General features: G+C 43.4%; 1 protein-coding gene across 1 annotated transcript in view; it reads left to right on the forward strand.

Annotated features, from left to right (window-relative positions):
• Nucleotides 1–493: 493 nt before the first annotated feature.
• The window catches only part of LOC122814264, a 618831-nt gene continuing 599648 nt past the window's right edge, over nucleotides 494–19676 (forward strand). The window contains exon 1 of the mRNA XM_044086858.1: nucleotides 494–1535. Within this exon, the coding sequence (XP_043942793.1) occupies nucleotides 701–1535 (835 nt within the window). The 5' untranslated portion in view covers nucleotides 494–700. The remainder of the gene's footprint in view (nucleotides 1536–19676) is intronic.

Genomic DNA, 19676 nt, shown 5'->3' on the forward strand with positions numbered 1-19676 from the left:
TAAGTGTAAAATATATACACAGATCTATTACATCGTGGTGGTCCGTCTCCGGTTTTTACTCACCTTGTTTCTTCACTCTTACGAAGAAGGATCTTCAGGTAGAAGCGTTCACCATTTTCTTTGCTGTAAAAGATATACTTTGCTTTCATTGTATTTTTTTTTTTTGGTTGTTTGTTTTAACTTACCTGATAAAATGCGAGCGTCTGGAAAAAAAAGAGATTCAGAGCTAGTTTGAATTCAGTACGGGGCTTTTCTTTTAACTGTAAACAGATCCTTCAGTGCATGTGTCAGATTGATGTTTATTGCATAATTTGCATTAAATACATTTTCATAACTTCTCTATAAATATTCAGTAATATTCATGGGGGACAGGGTTTAGGCGGGACGTGCTCTGCGGATCTGGGAGGTACTGTTCTGCAATAACGCCCCATTAGTTTGGCTTGGGTAGGGGGTTGAGCGGAAAGGCTAGACAAAATTCTCATTCAACGATGACCTTTCCCACGATTGCTCCGACAGATCCCACAGGACGCAGCCCTTATTAAAGAAACGGACTATTAACCGTGGTTGCATGCAACTTGCATTAAGTCTGCATAACCTACAGTTCCTAGGCGTTTATTTTATGAATGTACAGTTTTACCCATAACTAAGAAACCAATCACATTTTCAGGACCGCGAACTTTGTCGACTTCGGGAGCTAAAAATGGGAAACAGACCCAGCTTAAATATACAAGTTTTTGACAGGGATGAGAGTGGGGCACCCATCGCCTCGTTTGATATATATCAAGATAGTACAGTGCAAGACTTGAAATATAAGCTCCGATTGTGCTGCCCCATCCCGCTGAGCGAAGAAGAAATGAGTTTTGAGTGTAAGGATTGTCCGCAGGTTGTGAATAATAGCAGCAAAATACTTCCAGACTTAATGATTGAGCCAATCGAGTGGACATTTATTACAACTTGTTACGTGCGCCGTATGTGTCAGGTAGATAATGGGGACAAACAGTTTCTGATTTATGTGTGGTGGAAAAAGTGTGCAAAACGCCTATATGTAACAGAATCCCATACCGTTAGGTCTGTTAAAAATTACATCCAAAAGGAATTTCATGGCATGGATGTCTTAGGGAAAGAATTTGTTTTATACCGGTTTGCAGACGGGCAAGTACTAGATGACACAGAAACACTTTTAAAAAGTGGCATCGGTCCCGGGTTTATTTTGGGGATCGAATCTTTGACTTGGCAAAGAAAAACGCCCGGCCTTCCGCCATCGGAGCCGTACCCGGTCACAGTTACTATCAACAGCGATAAGCCGGAGCTTCGTGTCATTAAACTTACTGTGTATGTGCGGCCATCTGAAAGGCTTCATGATGTAAAGCTTAAGTTGCGAATGGATCATGAGAAGAATGACAGTTTAGGGCTGCTTGTTATGTTCGACTGGGAGGTCTGTATTCCAGGCAGGCAACGGGGATCCTACAACAGGGATTCGACTCTCGAACTTCTTAACGTTGGTATACACAGCCAGCTGGAATTAGTCGGCGAGTGTAAGTAAAACACAACTAAACCATGGACATTTGTGTTTGCTACTATTTCCTTGCATTTTAGGGGGCGACCTTTGAAAAAGTCTGTGCGCGTGTTTACTTCATGAGTCCAAGATGTTCCTCTGCAGTATATACTGGCAAATAATTGGGGGTTGAAGTCACTAAATAAGTTAAATTTGAGCTTTAGATTTTTTGTCATAACCTTCAACTAATGGGGGAGAAATCCAGAAGTAATCAGAGACACTTTAAAATTTTAATACCATTAACATGAGAATATAGCAATAACCCACGCCTGGGTGTGGGTAATGCTGGATTTACCCACGGTTGGTGTGGTTTGGTCATGAGCGCCAAACAAAGCCAACTGTGGGTAAATCCAGCATTACCCACACCCAGAAGTGGGTTATTGCTATTATACAATGACATTATTTAAGAAACAAAATAATTACTTTTCTTAAATAATGGCATTGTATAATGCCTCCTTGCTGCCCTTCCGCAGCTGTCTGGTATTCTGCGTCAGTTCTGATGTACTGCGCATGCGTAAGCCTACGCAGTACATCAGAGCTGTGGGCAAAAGCAACGGAGAAAGCAAGATCTCTGTTGCTTTTTAAAAACTGTTTCGCTATGTTAAATGGGTTTAACATAGCGAGACAGTTTTGAAAAAAGCAACGGAATCTCCATTGCTTTTTTAAAGCTGTTTCGCTATGTTAAACCCATTTAACATAGCGAGAAAGTTTTGAAAAAAGCAACGGACAAAGCAAGATCTCCGTTGCTTTTTACAAACTGTCTTGCTATGTTAAAGGAGTTGAACATAGCGAGACAGCTTTAAAAAAAGCAACGGAGATGCTCTGTTGCTTTTTTTAAAGCTGTCTCGCTATGTTAAACTCGTTTAACATAGCGAGACAGTGTGAAGAAATGGAGATCTTGCTTTCTCCATTGCTGTAAAAAAAAAGAATTATAGTAATGGAAAAGGTCCGGGCAACCGGACCTTTTTCCATTACTATAACTCTGATTTATAACATGCATGCTGACCAATCAGCATGCACGTTTTTGAATATTAATGGGAGGGTCATGGTATAATGTGAATTAATTTGCATTTTCTGAAGTAAAAAAGTCTGTAACTCAATTTATTGTCATTGTTTGTTTAAGTAGTTCACTGTTTCCCCAGAAGTCTCCAGTTGTAGGCGGGATTAAGGGAGGCAGAGCTAAAACTTGAGTAAAATCAGGAGTGTCCATGAAAAATCAAGGACAGGTGAGAGGTATAGGTTCATAGGTAGATAGTAGGCTATCTGACGAAGGCATTTATAAGCCTAGCCAGAATCTGTTGGCTTTCGCCACCCCCTTAGATTAGTTCCCTGTGCCTCTGTCCAGCAGGGCCACTGAAGTGATCCCCGGGGTAAACTTTCTGTTTCCCATCCACTCATCTTGAAGAGTGTTAGCGAGGAGCTCTGCCTAATGTAGATTGGAATCTTGTTCCAAAGCATGGGAAGTCTCTGTGACAGGAATCTACCCCTCTAGCACAATCTATTTATTGTTGTGGTGAGGTTTAGATCCCTAGAGCATGTGGCTCGAGGGGATAAGCTTTTCTTTAGGTGGAGCATGTCGATCAGTTCTGGGTTGGACATGGCCTTGTATGTCAGGCAGAGATCACTTCTGAGTAGGCAGTATGCAACCGAGTACAGCTGGAGTTTCTTCAGTTGAGCTGCATAGGGCATCTGTTTGAGGCCAGTGATCCTCTTGGTGAGGTACTTCTGTAGTCTTTCCAGCTGCTGCAGCTGTCTTGTAGGATACATCCCAAATGGGGCGTTGTACTCTATGATGGGTCTGATGAGCAATGAGTAGAGGGGCACAATTACCTCTTTTGATCTGGATGCGAACCCTTTTGTGATAAGGTGTGCCACGTAGAAGGATTTTCTAACCACTTTGGCAATGTGATTATCAAAGGAGAGTTTACTATCTACTTGGGTCCCCAGATCCCTTATTACGTCTTCAGTATTTAGGGGACCACCACCTATGCGGTAGTTTGTGGGTATTTTTTTTCCAAAGGGGATGACTATGCAATTTTTGGCATTTAGCTTGAGGCCATGATTTTGACACCAGATGTCCGTCTCAGTGACCCTTTTGGGGGATGTCTGTGTCAGCCGGAGAGTCAGTTATAGCCCCTAGTTTGCAGTCGTCTGCGAAATTGGTCAGCCATAGTCCTCCTGTGCTTGCCTGTACCTCTGAGAAGTATATGCCGAACAGGAGGGGTCCTAGGACTGAGCCCTGGGGAACGCCACTTGTAAACATAGAGTCAGACCTAGCTCCTGCAACTCTTACCTTGTGGGTTCTGTCTGTGAGCCAGTTGGCAACCCATCTTGTGACGTAGGGGTTTATGTTCAGGCTGGTGAGCTTGTCTATAATACCAGAATGGGGAATGGTGTCAAAGGCCTTTGCGAGGTGTAGGTAGTCTGTGTGTACCACCTTTCCCTCGTCTATAGCCTTGGTAACTGTCTCAAAAAAGTCCACCAGGTTTAGGAGGCATGATCTGCCCTTAACAAAGCCGAACTGGGTAGGGTCCAGTGTTTGGAGGTTCCCAGTGTCTCTTTTAATGAGTTCCATGATGATGCGCTCCATAGCCTTGCAGACCAAGCTAGTCAGGCTTGTAGGGCGATAGTTCCCGGGGTCTGTTGTGTCTCCACCTTTGTGGAGCGGAATAACCGTTGCTGTGTGCCACTCTGTGAGTATGTAACCTGTGGAGAGGCTGAGTTTGAACAGTGTGTTTAGGTGAGGGGTTAGTTCGTCTTTGAGATCTTCATGTAGGACGCAGCCTGGGACTCTGTCCGGTCCCATTGATGCTGTGTTTTTGGCTTTGGAGAGGGCTGTTTTAACCTGAGTGTCTGTGATTTCAGGAGCTCTACATTCTTCTGGTATGGTTATGGGTCCTTTTGGAGGTGAGAGGGGGGTGAAGTTTGCGCTGAACCTGTCTGCCAGGATGTTGGCAATATCTGTCGGTTCAGTGTATTTTGTACCATTCTGCACTAACTCCGAGCAGATCTGAGCATTGCCACTTAGATTCTTGACATAGCTAAAGAATGCCTTGTGGTTATCTTTGGAGTCCTTGGCAATTTTTCTTTCAAAACTCGCCTTGGATGATTTTATGAGGGATCATGGTTTCTTGCTGATACTGATCAGGGATGTCTTCCCTTTTTGGGATTTTACTCTTTTCTGTACTAGTTTCCTCCTTCTATTGCATAGCTTGTTTATGGCAGGAGTCCACCAGACCAGTTTCCTTTTCTTGGAGGAGTGAGTCTTGGTCTTGCTTGCGATAGCACGATCCATGCATTTTTGTAGGTGCCTGTAGAATGCATTAGTAAAGTATTTTGCAGCTTGGACAATGTTTAGCATGGGGGGTTTGAAACTTTCCATCTCGGTCTTAAGTAACGTGAAGTTTGCTTTTGAAAAGTTTTTCACGGTGGTTTCCTTGCCCAGCGGTGGGGGCGGAATGTGTATATCCAAAGTGATTTGTTTATGGTCAGATCTAACCAGTGAGGGGTTGAACTCCGGTGTGGAGCACCGGTCGCCCATGTTGGTGATGACCAGGTCTGATATGTTGTCACCTCTGGTGGGAGTGTTGACCAGTTGATCCAGGGCATTTGAGTTTATAAATTCTAGGAAATGTTGGGCAAGGGAGTTAGTACTTGAGTAGTTCTCCAAATTAATGTTTGGGTAATTGAAATCACCCAATATTAGGGTGTTTGGTAAGACCTTTATATTTCCCAGTGTTTCCAGAAGTGCGGAATGGGGGTCCTGGGACATGGTGGGTGATCTGTAGCAAGCTACAATTTGAATTGCAGTTTTGCCCGTTGTTAGTTGCACGGGGATGATCTCTGAAGCATCGTGCTGTGCCAGTAACCTGGAGGTGTGGGTATCCTTGATGAATATGGATACGCCCCCGCCTTTTGTATTTCGGTCCGGGTTCTGTGGCCGAAATGTATAGTATGATTTGTAGCCTGGTAGTGCTGGGGTGCTCTCTGGAGCCTTAAACCAGGTTTCTGTTACTGCACATATATCGAGTTTCTCCATACTGAGGAGTGCCTCGAGTGCGTGCATTTTGAGGTTTAGACTTTTGGCATTGAGTAACATCATTCTCAGTTTTTTGTTACTTGTGATATTTATGGCGGTGGGTTTGCCTTTTGAGCCTTGCCTAAAAAAGTCACTATGGGGGTGGCAAGAGCCTTGGCCAGTATTCAAAAGCCTAAGGGAGACAGGTGCAAGCCGTCTCTAGCGAAGCAGCGTGGCTTGTCAAGCATGTCATCCCAGGCGGACAGACACTGGATCCCCTTTGAATGACACCAGAAACTTAGCCAATTGTTGAAATTGATAATTTTTTCTTTATACTGTGGTGAGGGCATGATGCTACTCAGGGTCAGGGTCATGCCGGCCTGGGCTACAAGATCAGAGAGCTCTTCCATGTCTGTTTTCATGTAGTCCAGGGAGTTGTGGCTCAGGTCATTCACACCAACATGGACGATGACATAGTCGTATTTGTACTTGTTCTGGAGTGACCTGAGTGCTTGTGTTATGTGGTGGATCCTGGCACCCGTCAGGCAGCTAACAGTAACCTTCTCCTTATTCAGCCTAGAGAGTGGGACGTCAGTGTGCCTGACTATAGAGTCACCTATTACTAGTATGTTGGGTATGTTATTTCGCCTGCATGGCACACTGGTTTTGTGAAGTATGTGTTTCATGATTTGTGTTGGGGGATGGAGGTTGCTTGGATGTCTGCTTTGGAGGTCTCTGTTGCTTTTGCAGATTTTTATTTAGAGCCTCCAAGTATGTTTTCATTTATTTGTGTGTTTTTTGCCGGTGCTGGTTTAACTGGGTCTATGTGAGACTGGTGGTATGATGCAAGTATTTCCCTTCTCCTCTTGACTGTCTGATCCAGCCTTGGGTTGAGAGAGCTTAGCCTCCAGTTTGGCTGTATAATTGCATCTATCACATGTATTAGTGTTTGGTGGTAGGAAGAGAGGGTTGTCTGTGTACATGAGGCAGTTGTAACATTGCCTCAAAATGCCAAGATTCACCAGTTGGACTGTACGCCTGAAACTGCCCTTTGGACATGCCTGGATAGGTACAGTGAACTGTTTTACTGAATGGCTGGTGAGGTTGAATAGAGAGCCTTGTCCTTCTGTACAGTATAGGAGGGTCTAGTGCTAGGGTTTCTAAGTGCTTGCTATGAGTTTTGAGCAAGTGCTGGGGTGAGTGCTTAAGTTGAAAGTTTGTCTAGTTCCAAGGAAAAAATTGAAGAGGAGACTTTATGGAGCCGGGAATAGTTAATACCCTAGCTAACCGGCACTGCCTGGTGTGCAAAACTGGACAAATGTGGTATTTATAGCAGGGAAATAGAGAGAAATTAGCCCAAAATGGCCAATAAACTACTCATTTCTGGGCTGAAACCACTGCTCCAGGGACATGTAGGCTGCTCAAAGCTCCCCTCTCTTACAGGTGAACAGAGAAACTTCCTTCTATCCAGGTAAGGTATGGGCAAACGCAGAGATTTGTAACACAGCTCTGAATTCAGCACTTAACCTGAAAACTGGACTATACTAGCTTAGAAAGGAGGGAAACAAATATATATATATATATATATATATATATATATATATATATATATATATAATTTATTTATTTTTTTATTTTTTTCAGAAAATAAAGCAGATACAATAAAACAAACTCATGCACAGAAAAGGATACTTATTGTTATATATCTCAGATCAGAGTTGTAGACAATGCCACTAGTAATAAAGTAGGAAGAAACACAAATACAGTAAAAGCAGATGAATAGAATGCAATTTTTTTTATATATATAAAACAATAGAAAACGAACAACTGATTTAAACACGTTACCCAGTTAACCAGAAAAAAGCTCAAAACTGAGCCCTGCTCCAGCAGTCTTCAAACAGACAAGTTCTAACTGCACACTCCTGCTGCTGGGGTGCAGGGGAACCTTCTCCAAAAAAAGATGGCCTGGGTCAGTGCTCAAGTTATACAAACAAAGCTAGATTCAGCAGGCCTAAATGTGGTCTATGCTGCAGCAACAAGGCGCACCATTTTCAGAAAGAAACAGTTCAAATATGCAGGCACAATAAGCCTGTGACCAGAAATTCCCAGCTCAGAAGGGTAGAATCCAGCCTTCCACAAGAGTGCAGACCACACCTTCTTAATGTAAAAAAACTGGCCCAAAGCCCAAGTGCTTAAACCAGAACTAATACACTTTAGAACAGACACTAAGCCTTCAATCAGCAACTCCCAACTCAGAAGGATGTAAGCTTCCTGTCATATCCGTCAGAGAATGCATGATCTGATACTGTCAATTTTCATTCTCTCCTGAACTGATAGGTTTCGATCCAAGGCCCTTCTGTCTTGGCCCTTGCTACAGCTCATGGCAACCTAAAACTGACTCTCGAGCTTCCCCTCACCCGTAATGCACCAACCCTAAGTTACCTCAGATCTCATTTGCAACTTAACACCAAAGACATGGTTCACCTTAGCCTTGGAGCAGTTATAAGTCTGTTATTTTTTTTGTTTGTTTATAAGGGTTTCTGTTGTTTACCCTGTCGCTGTCTTAGCCACTTTAAAAATCCATTTATTAACTTTTTCTTTCATTTAAAATCGTGGATAGTGTGTACTCTGTGAACTTTTTTAGTGCAATATCTTTTAAGTATTACTGTTGTCTTCACTTAATGTAAAAACAGGAATGCAGGCAAGAGGGCTTGAGGCATGCACACAGTAGTAGTTTCCAAAGTTTATTCTTCAGACTTTGCTTCAAACAAACGATAAAAATAATAAAAAACTTAATGTAGCTCTTGTATACCATTGCTGGCATTCCATTTTTTTCATTTTATCATATATATATATATATATATATATATATATATAATCTATACACGTATACATATAAAAAAAGACAGCGCGAGAAGAAAGAGAGTCTATTTCCTGAAGTTTTGTGGTAATTCTGTCTGGTTGTTTCTGTTACTTGTGATTACGGCAGAATAAGGCTCTGCAAGTTTTAAAAAATGTATTAAGTGTGGGCACAAACTTCCTATTTCTGATACCCATACTTTGTGTTTACTGTTGTGATGATATGAAGTAGTGCCATCTGTGCCAGGGAGAGTAGGGCAGTGCATGTGTAACTTATGGCAGCATAGCTAGCTGGAGTTTTGTAAAAAAATTGTCTTTTGGTTATCACACTGAGTTGTACAGATGCTTGTGTTAAAAATGTGTTTGTAAAAGTTGTTTCTGTTAAAACGCCTCAACAGTGGGTCCTGCTGGACAGAAAAGAGATATACATGCATGCCAGACAATATTATAACTGATTAAATGTATATGTTTTAACAGAGAATTCTGGAAGGGAAGAGATTAATCTCAAGTTCAGCTGATTTTGAAAACTAGGTTGAAAATTAAATGGGTTGGTTTATCCCATAAAAATTTTATCTTATAGGTATGATTGCAGAGACAAAATGTCTGGGAAAACCAAGGCTAGGAATTTTACTGTATTGTCCTTAGGGGTGAACTAATTGCTACCTTGGAAGGGTGGAAGGTTTTGAAATTGTTTTATAGCTTTCAGATGCTGCAACAGATCTTAGCAAAACTCTGGGTGTGTATTGTACCAGAGTCAGGTGATCAGATATGCCATTCTATAACCAGCACTGTAATGATTCTTTAGATATTAGTGAGAGCAGCACTTTGTTCTTTGGAAGCTGACAGGAAATATCGCTCAGATATCTCACACAACCTCTCATCTAATCTTGCCTTGCTGTAGTAAGCAACTAGCACTAATCATCTTGCCTTGCTGTAGTAAGTAACTTAAGTAGGGAACAATAATTCTTTAGTCAGTCAGGGAAAATATAGTGCGATTGGTTGTTGTTTTTCTGCATCTGTGTTATTTTTTTATATCTCCTGTAATTGAAACTCTGACGTTTATTGTAACTAGATATTCTGTATTCTCATGTTTTCTATTTTATTATTCAGTATTAAACATTTCTGTATCTTTCATTGTAGCTGTTCTTTTAGAGAATAATTTTAATGTACTAAGAGTATTTATGCTTATTTTAGTGACACTGTGACCGCTCCTGAAAGCCTTGCTGCTTTGGTCAAACTCTACCATTTGTATTAGTATTTATTTTGCTGAGTATAATTGGTAACCTTGTAAGAGCCTTAGACTAGCTGACTGGTGGCAGCATAATTACCTTATAGTCTGGGTAGAGGGGGCACAGCTGGTAAATCTATGCCTGCCTTTTCCAGTGGTGTGTGTGTGAAAATCAAGTATGTAGGTGTGTGTGCTCCAAACCGGTCAGTGTGGAGTCTTGTTTGGGGCCTGGAGAGAGGCAGAGTCTCCAGCCCGAGATATGCAGGGTACTCCCTATGTGCTCTTAAGAGAAATTGTGCTTGGTGCAGGGAGCTGTATCTGAAAATACTGTGTGTATCCATTTTTGTTCTTAGTGGCCATCCCTCACTGGTGTCAGTGGTGAGGATTGAGGCTCTTTGATTACTGGCCCAGAATAAGGACTTTAACATCTGTCTTGGACCCTTACATTTGTAGGAAGATTGTGCGATTTGTCATGGCTTTAACCCCAGAGCATTAGTTGAGAGGAAAAACAAATAGATTTTGAAAAGCTTGCTACCTTCAGCTGGAGGAGAAGCAATATCTGGGGCTCAGTCTCCTAAAATCATTAATTCTAAGTCTTCTTCTCTGAGTCCTTCCACTCCATCCTCTCAGGTTTTATAGAAATCCACAAAAATGCCTAAGTTGAATCCTAACTCATCCATGGAACTAAAACCTAGAGAGAGAAATCAAAGCCGGATCCGACCTCATCCTGTGATGCAAAGAATAAAAAGTGTATAAAGTAATTGGATCCCATTTCCTTAGATCTGATGATAAAACTGTCTAATCTGATCATTTCCAGCCATACAGGATCTAGCATCATTTATTTGCCAAGAACAAGATATTCGCCTTCTGTGGATCCGGTGCCGTCAAGGCTGCTTTCACCTTTTTTGGAGTCTGAGAAACCCAGGTCCCCCTTTATTGTTTCCACCCATTCTTCCAGGAAGTCTGACCAAATATCTGGAAAGAGTGATGCAGAAGATTCTCTCGGCGCAGAGTTAGATAGGTGTCTTAATTGGCTCCTACCCCTTTGGGTCAGGAGGTCCATGCTTCTACCAAACCCCCACTGCAGTTTCCTTGATACCTTTAGCTATTACAGTGCCATTGACTCTGAGTTGTTTGACTCCACCTGCCTCTGATCCAAAGATTGCTATATTTTCGGATCCGAAGCTTACCCTGAGTACTCCGATTCTGTCAGATCTGGAGACCTCTCAGAGCCGAAGCTTACCTGTCGGATCTGAGGTGTTGGAGTCAACTCTGAAATTGTTGGAGCTGCCTCTGCACCTTGGAGCCCCTGCTTTAGATGGCTTTCAATGCAGGGAGGGTCAATGCTCCAAAAACTTGTTCTTTCGGATCTGAGGTATTCCTTTTCTCCAGGCGATCAACTGTTGGGGCTGTGAGGAGGATTTTATCTGCTCAGCCAGAACCGATGGATCCTACCCCTTCTTCAGCATTGATATCTCATCACTCTTTGCCACAGGGACAACCAGTCCAGGAACCCCAGGCTTCCCAGTGGGGTATTTCTGTTTCTATATCTTCTGAGATTTCCCCAGAGCATCCCACTGTGGAGGTCCCTAGGAAGAAAAAGTGTAAGAGGAAGCACTTGGACTCTCCAGAAGAGTCAGTCACTGAGGATACAGATTTCGATGAAGGTGAAAGGTCCCCACAGTCACCTCCTGAAGTTGTCTTCTTTGGAGGCATTATTGAAATCCTAAAGCAGAGAGGTGGCTGGACTTCCAGTAACCCTTCATCCAAGGAGTCAGTATTCCTGGTGGCTTTCGGTAGTGACCCTTCTACTTCCTGGGTGACTCCACCTGCCAATGAGCTTATTGAATTGGTCTCTCGGCGGGCATGGAAGGAACCTGACACAGTGGAGCCTGTATTTGGGAGACCAGACAAGATTATAGCACCACCTTCAGATAAACCGTTTTGAAGTAAAGGAATGCCTGTTGATTCCATGGTCATGGCAACAGCCACCATTCCATTCCATTGTTAACCCCTTAACAAGGAGTCCAGGGCGATGGACAAGTTTGGGAAGTGTGTTTATGTTTGCAACCTTCTCCTTAAGGTCTCAGGACTATTTGGCATATTTTACAAGGTTACAGAAAGATTTGATTAAGGAACTCTCACTACCCTATCGAGATCCGTTTCTGCAGAGACCCAGTCATCTGTGACTTCTCAGATGGCTACCCTTCAATCTGTTTTGAATTCTTCCATGAGGCTCATTTCACATATAGCTGAAGGAACCTCTACGGCAGCGGGTTCAGGCATTCCCATTAGGAGGCATGCCTGGATGCGCTTATGTCAATGCATCCTTTGTTTGGCCCAAAAGTGAAGGACACATTATCCAGGTTGAAAAGTATGGAAAGACCCTGTCTGCCATATGCGTACATTTTTCCGCCCCCTCAGAGATCCTTTTATAGGAATCAAAGAGGTGGTTGGAAGATGTGGTTAGAAATCCCAGGGTCATTTCCAGGACACTCGTGGAGGAAATTCTCCCGGGGTATTGGGGGAATTCCAATGGACAGCGATGCCTTCATGGGAGAGGTGGCCCACAAAACCAGGGGTCCAGAGATCCTTTTTTTGACGGATCTTATCAGTGCTCCTGAAAGGAGACCTGATTGCTTACCTCTGGAGGTAATACAGGGTCGATTATCCTTGCACCAAAGAGCCTGGCTAGACCTAACAGAAGATACTTGGGTGCAGAGGATTATTTTCCGAGGTTATATAATACTGTTTTTGCTTCCACCTGTGGTCTTACCAAAAATCCCTGATTTTCCACCCAGTCAGACGGAGGAAGAAGCAATACAAATATTAAAGTTGCTAGAAAAAAAGAGTCATCCAAGAGGTCCCACCAGACCAGATAGAGTCTGGGACTTACTCAAGATTCTTTTAATGTCAAAGAAAACAGGGGACTGAAAAAGCAACTTAAGTCAGTTAGACGCACCAGATTTCAGATGGTCATGGTTCAGTCCATTCTCCCTTTTCTTGGCAAGGACGACTGGATGTGCTTGATAGATCTTCAGGATGCATGCTACCACATAAAGATAAACAGATGATCCAGAAGGCATTTATGCTTCCATTTAGGAGCTAGTCACTACCAGTTAATGCTCTGCTCTTTGGTCTTACCACAGCCCCTGAAGTGTTCACCAAATGCATGTCAGTAGTAGCAGCTCACTTGAGACTGCAGGGATTCTGGGTGTTTCCATACCTGGACATCTGGCTCATTAATGCACCGACCAGGCATCTGTTGATAAGGGCAAGAGGTCAGGTTCTCCAGACTTGTTCTCATGTGGGTATAACTATAAACTGCAAGTCTCAACTGGCACCAACTCAAAGTTTGCAATTCATTAGAGCACTTTTCAACACAAAGTTTGTGATAGCTTTGCTGTCTCCTTCGAGAGTCCAAAGTATAAGATCGCAGGTCAGAAAAATAATATACAGTACCAATATTTCAGCCCACTTGTCCTTCAAGCTCTAGGGTCAGTGGCTATAACGCTAGCATCTTTAGCCAGATTTTACATGAGGATTCTGCAGTGGATGTTATCATCACAGTGGTCAGTACCTTACCAACCTGTGTCAACTCTGATTCGAATCACTCAGACATGCAAGAGAGGTCTCAAGTGGTGGATTCAGTCAGATCAGATTCTACAAGTCTGTCCTTTCATTCCCATGCAGCAAAAGGCCATAGTGACCACAGACACTTTCCAGTTGGGGTGAGGGTCATTTTCTGGGGAAAACAGTCCAAGGCACTTGGCCCCCTAAAGAGGCCAACTTGCATATCAGTGTTCTAAGGATGAGAGCAGTGCTGTTAGCCTTCCAAGATGCTCTCACTTTGGGGACAATCTCAGTTCAAATGGGCAATACATCAGTCATTTGGTACATCAACAAACATGGAGGGACCAGATCTTATCCATTGTGTCGAGAAGCCCTCAGAGTGTGGCAGTGGGTGATCTCCTTCATCGCTTTCTTATAGCAACCCATACTCTGAGAAAGTCCAGTGTGATAGCAGACAAACTAAGAAAGGGCATTCTCCTACCTCATGAGTGGTCCCTCGATATGAAAGTGACAAGGATGATATTTTGTCATTGGGGCCAGCCTTGCTGTGATCTTTTTGCTCCTCCCCTACACAACAGATGCAGCAGCTACTTAGCCTTAATCCCCCCAGAGGGGGAATCCATGAGGGTGCTGTACTTCACGATCGGCCTCTCTGTATACTGTATGCCTATCCACCAATCCCACTAATTCCGAAATTCCTACAGAAAGCTATCATGTTGAAGAGCAAAGTCATTCTCATTGCACCTCATTGGCCTCGACAGATTTGGTTCCCTTTCCTTTGGCCTCATTTACTTCAGCAACCTTGAATTCTAGATCTGACTGCAGACCTCCTTTCTCATCTGACCGGTATGATCCACCCAGACATATCAAGCCTCAAGCTGATGGGCTGGCTTCTCCAGTTCTATTGAAAGCCAGACAACCTATGCTCTTGTCTCCTGTGTGGCATATAGCTTTATCTTCCCGCAAACCTTCAACACATAAACTCTATTCCAGTAAGTGGAAAATATTTGTGTACTGGGGTCATCAAAATCATACTGAGCCTTTTTCAGCTCCTATATATGACATACTTGAGTTTTTGGCCCTACTTTTTAAAGAAGGAGCTAGTTCCTCAACCATTAAAGTATAGCTCATCTGCAGCAATATCTGTGGGTAAATCCAGCATTACCCACACCCAGAAGTGGGTTATTGCTATTATACAATGACATTATTTAAGAAAAAAAATAATTACGTTTCTTAAATAATGGCATTGTATAATGCCTCCTTGCTGCCCTTCTGCAGCTGTCTGGTATTCTGCGGCAGTTCTGATGTACTGCACATGCGTATGCCTACGCAGTACATCAGAGCTGTGGGCAAAAGCAACGGATCTCCGTTGCTTTTTACAAACTGTTTCGCTATGTTAAATGGGTTTAACATAGCGAGACAGCTTTAAAAAAGTAACGGAGCTGTCTCGCTATGTTAAACCCATTTAACATAGCGAGACAGTTTTGAAAAAAGCAACGGAGAAAGCAAAATCTCCGTTGCTTTTTACAAACTGTCTCGCTATGTTAAATGGTTTTAACATAGCGAGACAGCTTTAAAATAAGCAACGGAGATTCTCTGTTGCTTTTTTAAAAGATGTCTCGCTATGTTAAACCCATTTAACATAGCGAGACAGTTTTGAATAAAGCAATGGAGAAAGCAAGATCTCCGTTGCTTTTTACAAACTGTTTCGCTATGTTAAATGGGTTTAACATAGCGAGACAGCTTTAAAAAAAGCAACGGAGAATCTCCGTTGCTTTTTTTAAAGCTGTCTCGCTATGTTAAACTCGTTTAACATAGCGAGACAGTGTTGCTGTAAGAGTTATAGTAATGGAAAAAGTCTGGGCGACTGGACCTTTTTCCATTACCATAATTCGGATTTACAACGTGCACGCTGACCAATCAGCGTGTACGTTTTTGAATATTAACGGGGGGGGGGTAGTTGTATAATCGTTAATAGTTAGCACCGAGGTGCTCTCTTCACTGTTTCCAGTATTCCTTTGCTAACTTGAAATTGGGTAAACCATTTGCCAAAGTAACTTTAGCCGGATAGATAACTGATTGCATTTCATTCACTTGTAAAAAATTGGGCATTGCCTTGCCACAACCAGTAAGGGCTCTTTCAGCTAGAGCAATGGCAACTTGTACAGTTTTCTTCTTTAGAGCTTCCATGGATGATATATGCTCAGCAGCAACATGGGCTACTCCCCATACCTTTGTTACTCATTACAAATTAGATCTGGTCTCCAGGGCTAGAGCATCATTTGGTTCAACTATGCTCAGAAACATCCTTTCTTAGAGTCCACCCTGGAATTTAGGTAGCTGGGAACTCTGTCACATCAGTTGAGGAGAGAATGAAAATTGACATAATCAGATAAAGAAGTTATTTACTTACCATAACGTTCCGTCTGTGTTGTCCATTTTCATTCTTCCTCAACTTTCTGCCAACCAACTCCCATCCATTTTTTTATATATGAACTTCTGGAAGAATGAGTTCTTAGAGTGACAACACAGTCCTTTATATTAAGCTCCAGCTATACTCTTTCTAAATTGAGTACATGCAGTTGTTGCACCTCTTTTGTTTAAGTATAGTAAATATTGTCTTTTCTAGTAAAATCAGCAAACAAGATCTGAGGCAACTTAGGTGCATTATGGGTAAGGGGGACGCTCAATAGTTTTAGGTTGCCACAAGCTTTAGCAACAGCCGAGACGGATCCGAGCATCGGATCCGAACCCATCAGTTGAGGTAGAAGGAAAATGTGCAACACAGATGGAACATTATGGTAGGTACATAACTTATTTTTTAACACAAATCATGTTATTACAGAAACTTTCTAATTTTATAAGAGCAATGTTTAAAATCTGTCCCTATTTTTAAGCCTTTGTTCCCTCACTATTTCAGGCTTTATCTCAATTTCTTGAGCTAAGAGGTTGAGAAGTATGCATACCTCTTAACTGCTGCTGCCACTGTTTAATTGATCTCACTCTTTTCCCACACACACTGCCGCTTTCATGCACGCAAGCATGCATACACTCACACATGCAAACATAAACACATTCATATGCACATATTTTTTTTTCATTATCCGTTTGCTTTAATTTTACACTCCGAAACAGCAAAAGCGCTGCTTAGCGAGTGTAAAATAGCTTGATCACTCTCATTCTTACTTTCATGCATGTACACGCGCACACACACACACACACACACACACACACACACACACACACACACACACACACACACACACACACACACACACATACACACACACACACACACACACACACACACATTCTATTTTTTTTTTATTTTCTTTTTTTATTAAATTTCGCATTCGTTAAACAGCAGAAACACTGCTTAACGAGTGTAAAATAATGGTGGCCATTATCTCGGTTCCAGCCTGAGCAGTACAGCAGCTTAATATGCTGCTGTGAAGTGGTGGACTTGATTTTCAGTGGATATTACCTGTACATTAATTAGAAGTTATGTACTCACCATAACGTTCCATCTGAGCAGGTAGTTCATTTGTCTGCAACCTGTGGGTTACGGATCCGATAACTTGTTTCAAGCTAATGGATCCGAGCTCCTAGCCCCTCCCTTCACCCATAATCCCCTGCTAACCCCTCCATGACCTCAGATCGAGTTTGCCTCTCCATATATATCTGACAAAGGATATCTAAAAAAATACTAATAGATCCAAGAAGGTCAGGGGGAAGGAGGGGGGATGGTTGCAGACAAATGAACTACCTACTCAGATGGAACGTTATGGTGAGTACATAACTTCTAAATCTGAAGTAGGAATGTTCATTTGTCTGCAACCTGTGGGACAGAGTCCCCAGCTACCTGCACCCTGGGTAGACATCATGGAAGGATATTACGAAGCACCGCAGAGCCAAAGGATGCTCTCCCTCTAGAAAGCAGGTCTAGCTTGTAGTGGTTGATAAAGGTATGAGATGAAGTCCAAGTGGCTGCAGAACAAATATCATCCAAGGGAACTCTAGACTTGAAAGCCGCAGAAGTAGAAATGGAGCGAGTGGAATGAGCACGAACTCCTTCTGGTGCGGGCCTACCCGAGGCTTGATAAGCTAGCAGGATACATTGGGAAATCCAGCGAGATAAAGATACTTTAGAGATAGCTTTCCCCAAATTAAATTTGGCAAAGGAAACGAACAGCTGGTCGGATTGTCTATGGCCAGCCGTCCTATGGGTATAAAAACGAAGCTGCCTATGAACATCCAATGAGTGCAGCTTGTATTCACCCTTATTTTGATATTTAGGGAAGAAAACCGGTAAATTGATGGATTGGTTTATGTTGGTTTCTGATGCTATCTTGGGAAGAAAGGAGGGATTGATCCTGAGGTACACTCTATCAGGATGAAAGATCAGATACGGAGGTTTTACGGAAAGAGCCTGAAGTTCCGACACTCTTTTCGCAGAAGTAATGGCTACAAGGAATGCCATTTTCCATGACAAGAATTTGAGGTCCACTGTAGCAGCGGGTTCAAAGGGTGGAGCAGTCAAGGCTTGAAGAACTAAAGTAAGATCCCATGGGGGTACGGCTTCTTTTACAGGAGGTCTAAGTAAAAAGGTACCCTTGAGAAAGGTTTTACACAATTTGGCTGACATCAAGGGTCCTGTATCATGTCCCACATGATAATGAGAAATGGCTGCCAATTGCACTTTGACAGTTGAACAACTAGCACCTTCTTGAAAGAGTTCAGTTAGGAAATCTAAAATGGATGTGAGGGGGGCCGTAAAGGGATCTAGCTCTCGGCGCTCCGCCCAGATGGAAAAATGTTTCCATTTGCTGTGATATACCTTCCTGGTGGAGGGCTTATGTGCTGCCATGAGGATGGCTTTGACTTGTGAAGAGATACCGGGAGTCCTAACTAGGAGTGGAACTGGAGCAACCAAGCTGTCAGTTTCAGATTGTCCAGGTTTGGAGTTGGCAAGTCCAATGGATGGGAGATGAAATCCGGGATGGGATCTAGAATCCAAGGGTGATTCACAAGGTGAGACCACAGGTAAGGGAACCAAATTTGTCGAGGCCAGAATGGGGCAATGAGAATCATTTTGCTCCCCAATCGTGAGGCTTTCTGTAACAGTTGTAACATCATTGGAAGAGGAGGATAGGTATAGAGTAGACCGGGTGGCCAAGCATGCACCAGAGCGTCTCTTGGAGATTCCCCTGGTGGGGGGATTAGAGCGAAGAAATTGTCGCATTTGGCATTTGATGGAGATGCAAAAAGATCGCAGCAGGGTTGCCCCCATGTTGCGAATATCTGCTTCGCTACTAGAGGATTGAGAGACCACTCGTAGGGGGTAAGAAGGGTGCGGCTGAGCTTGTCCGCTAGGATGTTGGTCCTCCCCGGAATGTGCGTTGCAATCAGAAAGCGGTTGGTGGAGATCGCCCATTCCCACACTCTCATGGCTTCGCGGCAAAGAGGATAAGACCTGGTTCCCCCCTGTTTGTTGATATAGCAGACCACTGACATGTTGTCTGAGTGAATTGCAATCGTTCCTGCGGGAAGGAAGCTCTGAAGTGCTTGCAACGCTAACAGCACCGCTCTTATCTCCAGAACGTTAATATGCAGGGAGGTCTCTGTATCGTTCCACGTGCCTTGGACTGTCCTGCCTGAGTAATGCCCCCCCCCCACCCGAGGCGGGAAGCGTCCGTGGTCACCGTGGCGATGGGGGGAGAGGTGCAGAAGGGTCGGCCCGTATGGAAGTTTGATGCTTCGAGCCACCATAGTAACGCCCTTCTGCAAGCCTTGCTCATAGCAATGGGATGGTGGAGAGGGAGTGATAGGAAGGACCATTGCACTAACAGAGTCCATTGTAGGATTCGCATGTTCAAGCGGGCACATGGGAGGAGTGTAATCGCTGCTGCCATAGAGCCTAGTGCCCTCAGGATCAATTCTGCTGGTGAAGCCTCTGAAAGAAGGATAGCCCGCACATGGAGTTGAAGATTTCTGATTCTCTCCGTAGATAGGAAGGCTCGCAAATCTCTGGTGTTTATTCTGACACCTATAAATTCTATGATCTGTGTTGGAGCCAGTAGGGATTTGCCGACATTGATAGTAATGCCTAGTTGTGGGGCTAGATGGAGAAAGAAGTCTCTGGCTGTGCAAAGTAGATGCCTTGTTGGTGCGGTCAGGAGCCAGTCGTCCAGGTACGGGAAGACCTGAATTCCCTGGAGTCTCAGGTGGGCCGCAATCACTGCTAACACTTTGGTGAACACCCGGGGGGCTGTGGTGAGGCTAAAGGGAAGGACCCTGAACAGGTAGTGACTGGCTCCCAGCCGGAAGCGAAGGAACCTCCTGGATCATTTGTCCATTAAGATGTGGTAATACACATCCTTGAGGTCTATAGAGCACATCCAATCGTTCTCCCTCAGAAGGGGGAGGATAGATTGAAGAGTGAC

This window comes from Protopterus annectens, chromosome 10.part0 (genome assembly GCF_019279795.1).
Source record: "Protopterus annectens isolate FY-2018-M chromosome 10.part0, PAN1.0, whole genome shotgun sequence".
NCBI lineage: Eukaryota > Metazoa > Chordata > Ceratodontiformes > Protopteridae > Protopterus > Protopterus annectens.